General features: G+C 40.7%; 1 protein-coding gene across 1 annotated transcript in view; it reads left to right on the top strand.

Moving 5' to 3' along the window:
• The window catches only part of FAM105A (family with sequence similarity 105, member A), a 9,631-nt gene extending 4,461 nt beyond the window's left edge, over window positions 1-5,170 (top strand). Inside the window, exons 5-7 of the mRNA XM_009883742.1 lie at window positions 438-566; window positions 3,392-3,664; window positions 4,833-5,170. Coding sequence (XP_009882044.1) covers window positions 438-566; window positions 3,392-3,664; window positions 4,833-5,012 — 582 coding nt within the window. The 3' untranslated portion in view covers window positions 5,013-5,170. The remainder of the gene's footprint in view (window positions 1-437; window positions 567-3,391; window positions 3,665-4,832) is intronic.
• Window positions 5,171-7,276: the final 2,106 nt, after the last annotated feature.

Below are 7,276 nucleotides of genomic sequence, written 5' to 3'. Positions count from 1 at the left end.
GGCAGGAATCCTGCCCTGGGCTCCATGAGCACTGGCAGGAGACAGTGGCGAGGAGGTGGGGAGCTATAGCTGCTGCCTGTGGGGACATGTGTGCAAACTGGAAGGTGTATGTAATTCTAAAATCCTCACCAAGTTTGGATGTATCCAGCTTCTCCAGAGTGTGGGTTATATACTTTTCTGAGAGCATATTTTCTTCTTTTTTTGGCTGGCCCTGTTTTAAAAGTTTCTAAAGGACTTGGCAGTCAAATGGAGCTTCCTTCTTAACATTTGAGTTGTTCTGAAGCCCATTTATATTTTTTGTTTGAACTTTACAACCAGAGCACAGAACCACATCATAAATTAAAATGTGTGTAGACAAGTTTATATAACTTTATATTCTACTTCTTGTTATGGTTATGATCTCTACTTAATTAGGTTTTGGGTTTTTTTTTCCCCAGCTCCCTGAAAAGCTTTTGTATTCCCAAGGTTGCAACTGGATTCAGCAATACAGTTTTGGCCCAGAAAGATACACAGGTCCCAACGTCTTTGGTAAACTGCGCAAATGTATGGAGACATTAAAGACCAATGTGAGTATTTAAGAGATGGTTGGGAGGAATAAAAGCACCAACAAGTGGGTTGAGACAGAGTTAGAGAACTGTTCCTTGTTACATATTTCTTTGGCTGTCAGCCTCTCTCCTGGGTTCAGGGACCTGAGCTGCTGGGCAGGCCATCACCTCTCCTGCAGGGAATCCCGTTTGTGGGACTAGGTTAAGTCCTTGGGGTCCCCCTGAAAGTTAGAGAGGCCATCCTCCCCACAGCTGTTAGTTGCGTGGTTAGTTGCCCTTGCCCTCAAGGCTCCTTGAGTACCTCATCACTTTGATTAAAAAATAACAACATGCTGTATGAGATCTTCCTGGATTCCCTCCCCAAATGGGAGGGGACAAACGAACAGTGTACTTCCTACTCAAAAGTGTTTTCTTCCCTTTGGTCCCCTCTCCATGAAACCTTGTATTTATCCATTTTTACTATAATTTCTCTCTGTAACCTGAAGCACTTGATGACAAAGGCCTGTCAAGCCTCACTGCCCCCTCTACTTGGCATATCCTGGTTGCGTACATTCCCAACCAGGAATATAAGTCTTATTTACATATTTTAAACTTGGGGAGTTTTAGTAGTCCCAAAGCCTTCTGAAACAGAGCTAAAAAATCATTCTGACAAGACCTTGCACCTTCCTTGAGCTCTGTGGGGGTTTCTGCACGTCTGCAGTTGTGTGAGCTCTGGATGGTTCCTATTTGCTTTGCCACAAGCTCTCCCCAGCACACCACTGCCCTCTCCTCGCCATCTTCCTCCTGACGGCCATTGGCTTTGTATCCTCCCCTTGGTCACAGTCATCAAGTGGATACTGGCATTTGCTGGACTACAGGGTTTTTGGCCAAGATTAGGTTGAAACCCTTCTCTGAAGGCATCCATTGTCCGGTATATCAGATCTTAAACTGTCATCTTTAATTCTACAGTGCACCTTACGGTTCTGGGATGTCTTACCACAGCTACAACAGCTGATTTTACTGGTATACATTTAAGCTAGTTCCTTTTATGTGGCCATGTGTATGCAAGCCACAACTCTAGTTTTAAACCCTATTATCAGTGATAGTAATTGTTACTTAAAGAAAAACAGCAAACAGACTTATTTAGCATTAGTAATAAAAAGAGGGAACTAAAATAGAGATCTGGTCCTTGTCCCTTACCTGCAACCTTGCTGTGCCACAGGGACAACTGCCTGTCTTCTTGAGATGTGCCTGCTGGTTCTTGCAGGCAGTTATCATTTTGTTCTGGTTGCTCTTTCCATTCGCCAGTGTTGGGTTGTTTGGCTTTTTTTTTTAACTTGTTCTAGTTCTTTTAAGTTGATGTTAGTCCCTCGAAACATTTAAACTGTGTGTTTATACAGAATAAAAGTTTCAAGTCAGCGTGGTGAACAAATCCATACAATTAGCAAATTGTTGCAGAGCAAGCTGTATGATGCATTATGCTGTTATTGGGCATGAGGTCTAGCTCCCAACTTCATTATATTTTCATAAAGATGCTGTTTGGCCAGTGAGATGGATTTTTGCCTATTTTCACTAGCAGGGTTCTCTGCTGCATTTCCCAGTGCCATCATCATCTTGTGGGCTGCTGTCTGGAGATGCTGTTGTGCCTGGGCCACGTTGGTTAATAGTGCTTTACATTTAGGTAGTAGAGGTCCTCTAGCAAAGGGACATTAGTGGTTCATCCACTTGATCTCATTTTTAACCTGCAAGGAAAGTCTTCAGGAATGCATGAAGAGATGGGGGCATCTGTTTCTCAATAAAGTATTCATGGGTAAGTTCGATGGTTGTTTTTTTTTTTTTTGTTTCAGTTCACAGTTTATGGCCACTTCAACGTATAAATGGTACAAGCACAGAATTAACTAAAATTCATTTGAATCCCAGTCATTGCGCATCATCTCTTATTGTGGTCCCAAAAAACCTCTTGGTTCCAGATGACTCTTTTTAGCTACTGTGTTCAGGACTAGGTGCTTTAAGCTTTCTGATTTGGTACCCAGGCCAACGTTGTCCCCTGGATGCCCATTTTCTGGGTGTGAGTGCTGGCTTGTGACTCCTGTAGAGCACCAGAGAGCTCAGGAGCTCTTGTTATCAACTGTGAGCAGAACCAAAAATTCTTTCCCCGTTCATGTCCCATGCATGCCTGTGTCTTGTCCCTTCTTATGCAGCCAACTTACCTTGACCTCGTGAAACAGAACACACTAAAGACATACAGATACGTACAGTTGATAAGACCATTCTGGCTTGTCCAGTTTGTGTAGGTTCCTTTTAACTGACACACTTCTGAATTGGGCTCAGCATCTAAGGAATTTAAGCTAGGACAGCTTTAATGTAAAGGGTACTGTAGAGGAAAATCATTGACTTTTGGGAGCTGTAAGTTAAAAACAGGTCAGGCGTCACCACTTAATCTAACCTTTGCGTATGGCTTAGTGTGTATGTCTGGTGCACCCACACGGATTTCCTTTAACTTTCTGAGGTGCTTTTGGTGGTTACGCTCCTTTCAGACTTTTTACCGACGACGATACTTGGATTGTCTACAGTAGTGGTGGGTGGCTTTTGTATAGGGGAATTACATTTGCTTTCTCATAGACTATCATTAGCATCCGGATGCTTGGAGCTGTCTGTAGCAAATAGGTTCAGCTGCATAAATGGAAACTAAAATGTGTAAGGTTTCAAATTTCACTGTGGATCTGGAAAAGCCGCCTGCCTATTTGCGCCACCATTTGGCCACAGTAATGGTACAGTACACACAGGCAACGTTTTCTCTTTTGGAATCTTGCATATTAAATAGAATTCTTAATAATTTGATTAGTATTCTTCTGTGTGCTTTCCAGTGGACTGAAATAAGTGCTACTAAAGATCATGAAGAAAGAGGGAACATGTGTAATACACTCTTTTCTGATGAGAGCAAGGAGCACAAACTATATGAGGCCATAAAATTCATCATGCTCTACGAAGTTGTTGAAGCCTACGAGCAGATAAAGAACAGGGAAGAACCCATACACAACCTTTTTAGCCTTCTCCTTGCTCGTGATTCTTCGTCTGACCCTTTGAGTTTCATGATGAATCATCTGAACGCCATAGGTGACTCTATTTGCCTAGACCAGGTAATGATATAAATGAAAAATAAATCACAAAACTTACTCCGTCTCTGATGCGATTAGATGAATATATCATACATCATCCATCATAGCTGGCCCATTTTTTTTCTTTGGGATGTGGGGAAGAGAAGTGATGATAGACATTTATCTTCCAGGAAAAAACCTGTAGTAGACTAAAATGGGGTGGACAGTTTTCTTGCTGGGCCAGAAATAAATGCTGCAATCCATCAATGAGGCATAGTTTAAAACAATGATACCTTTGAAATGTAAAATAATTTTCGATTATGCAGATTTGACCTGTTGTGTCGCTTTTTCTATCTGTTGCACTATGCCAAACCCTCTATCATCGCTCTATTTTTTCCCCTCTCTTTGGTTCCCATTAGATCCAATGTCTGTTAAGAGTATGTAATGACAATTCTATTAACCATTAACCTTTATATGTTAAGATTTTTTTTTTTTCAATTTTGTATTTAGCAAGGAGTTAAGTACTGACATCTAAGCTCCACATTGCCACTCTGCAAATATTTTCACTTTCCCATAGGTAAAATTGATTTTATAATCAATTTCAGTTACCAAGTCATCTGTTACATGTTGCAGTCACCTTCAGGAGCAGTTTGATTATAATTGGACAAGTTCTGCTCTGTCTGGCTATGCCCAAGAACATGAAGCTTTTTCCAAAGTTTTTTTCCAGATTAAGCAATCCTTTGCAAGAAGCGTTAATGAAGATGCCAGTCCTCAAGTTTCATATACAAGGGAATTTTTTCCGTTTACTATTAACATTTCTCTCATGCAGTAAATGAGCACAAGGTGGCAGGCTTCCCGATTTTCAAGGTGTATCCATCTTTTAATAATAGCTAGTCCCTTTTTGCTCCTCACTAAGCTGTGTGAGCTGACTTTGGGAGCAGATTATGTATTGGGTCAGGTGGAGGAGGGATGTTTCCGAAATGTCAAGCATTAACCAGAATATCCCCTACATGCGAAAGGGCAGTGGAAGGACTGTTGGAACATTGAAAATGCCCTCAAACATTTCATTTTCTTACTTCACTTCCAAAAGGGCCCCTTTTATTCCATGTCTACTGTTTTGAAGCTATATGACTTGCCTTAACTTGGATTATCTTCGGGGTAGTTTTCCAAGTCTAGAAATAAATGTCTTACAGACTTCTTTCATCTTTAGGTTGAACTGTTTCTTCTTGGATACTTACTTCAAGTAAAGATAAGAGTTTACAGACTGCATAGGTTTAATACTGAGGAATTTCAAGTAAACTATCCAGACGAATACCGAAGGGAATGGAATGAGATTTCTCTCCTGACCGAGGATGACCGCTACTATCACATCCCCCTTTTCAGAACGTGAAGAACCAGTGACTTTTTTTCCTTTGTATAATATAGTGAGTGACCACTTCCAGTGACTTAGGTTTCAAATTGGCAGCAGTAACATTTTGAGAATGCTCATTAATAACTACGAACTGATTTATGGTTTATTGTATAAACATTTTGCTTTCCCGTGCAGCTTAATTCACCGTCAGTCAGCCATAAAAAACCCCAGAAAATACATTGCTATGCTGTCTGGGGGAAAAAAATAGCATATTTGAGAGTTGTCAGAGAAAAAAGATTGGACTGCCTTGACAAAGAAGGCAAAGGTGATGCTGGGTTTTGCATTGCTAGCCTAAGGGTTTACTCTGACATCTCTGGATGGGTTAAACTCAAGTTCCTAAAGCAATTCCTGCCTTTCCCTCCTCTGTCTCTAGCTAGGGAGGGTGAACCACAGAGGAAGCAACTCCCGGGGTCCCGCAGTTTATATTCCAGGCTATTAAACCCGCATTGACTTGGGGCTACCTAGGATGGGAGGATGTAAACCGGGGCCTCTGCGTAGCTACCTTAAATCCCATTTGGCTTCCCCCGTTGCTGGAACGGCTTCCTCCCAGGATGGGCAGAGCAAGCAGCCGCAGGCTGTACTCGCTTCACACAGCTGAAATCAAACTGTCTGCAGTCAGCGCTGATATCCGAAGGTGAAGAAGCATTACACAGGGAGGGGGGGGAACCCAACCCACACAGAAGAATGCTGTGCCAGATGAACGGAAGATCTGCTCTGTAACTGCGGAAAGTATACAAGCTTTCTCAAAGCTAAAAAAAGGGCAGTATTAATTCATGGGTAACATGCCATAGAGTTAGACCCGGTAGCTGCCTATGGGTTTTGTCAACTTGTAAATCCTCTAAGGGCCGATTTCAGCATTACTTGCCAAGATTTCCTTTGCAATTCATCTGAGAAAGGTGTGCACAGAATACATTCACAAACACTGCATTTTCAGAAAATACTAATTTCCTATGTTATTTGAATTCAGCAGTGTGTATACATGTTTTATCCTCTGAGTATATATTAATCTCCTTGCATAAGATTGCTATCTTCAGTTTAGACCTCAATGTTTGAAGAAGTCTGTCTGGGACGACTAAATGAGATTTACCTTATTATGTGGAACATTTTGCCCAGTTCTGTTCTTTAAAAGAATCAATTGTGCTTTGATTATTTAAAAAATAAGGGACCTTAATTTGAGGAAATATTAAAACGATGTCGCAGATTTAGCAAAATACTTATGACAAGCTTACGATCCCATAGGCACACGGTTGTATTGAAGAAAGTGGGGTTTATTAAGGAACAAAGCCTCTCCTTTCCTTATCCTAGAGATAGAGGGACAGGCAGGTTTGTTTTTTACTTCCCACAGAAGAAAATACAAGCCAGTAACAAAAATGTGAACAGGGCTTGTAGGAGCTACAGCAGTTGCGTGAAGTAACTAAAAGGTGATGCTTGGAGTGCACAGAGAGCTTTCCTTGTGTAAAGGAAAGCAATTTTATCCCTTCCAGTCCTTTTATTTGTATGTATATGTATATATATTTATGAACACAAACACCTGAGTTCTGTATTGTAACGGTTTTGTTTCCTGAAAGTTTTGCTGAGTTCAGTTTTGTTCAATAATTTGTAGTTTTTAATTAAGAAGGCTTGATACCTATAATAATTTCATCTCATCAAAACTTGCATATCAAGTACTTTATTTATTAAAAGAAACTTTTTTTCACTGAATGAAATAATTTGCCTACTTTAGATTTGGTTCTGCTCTGCATGGGGAAATGTTATAATGCCCAAGAGTAGGGTATTGCTGTCTGTTTTGCACCAACAGTAACATTTAGAGCTATCAGTACTTGTCTATATTTTATTCTTGTTTTGGTACAAGCAGACATACCAAAAAAGGATGTATTTTTATAGTGAGCTTTTTAATGGTTTGCATATTATTTATGAATAGGAATACAAAAGCATTACAGCTGAAAGTGTTAAATTGTCAAAATGTACATTTTTGTAATCTTGAGCATATTAATAGCAGGGGGTTAATAAAGATCTAATACAGACAGTGGAATTTATCTCGCCGATTTGGACATTTGCATCTGAACTTGGTCCCCGTGGGCTCTCTGCCTTGTCAGTGGAAGGCAGCGGCACACAGTCAGTCAGAATGGGTCTCTACAAGCCTCTGGTTCTCCTCACTGGCTGTAGTGGGAGCTGGCAGTGAGCAGCGTAAATCTCTCTGCTCTGGATGTTTGAAGTTAGGCAAGATTACTTTTGTGCCAAAA

The sequence above is a fragment of the Charadrius vociferus genome, unplaced genomic scaffold (genome assembly GCF_000708025.1).
Source record: "Charadrius vociferus isolate BGI_N301 unplaced genomic scaffold, ASM70802v2 scaffold103, whole genome shotgun sequence".
Taxonomy (NCBI): Eukaryota; Metazoa; Chordata; class Aves; order Charadriiformes; family Charadriidae; genus Charadrius; species Charadrius vociferus.
Note: the sequence above shows the minus strand (reverse complement) of the source record. Positions and strands in the feature narration are given on the sequence as shown.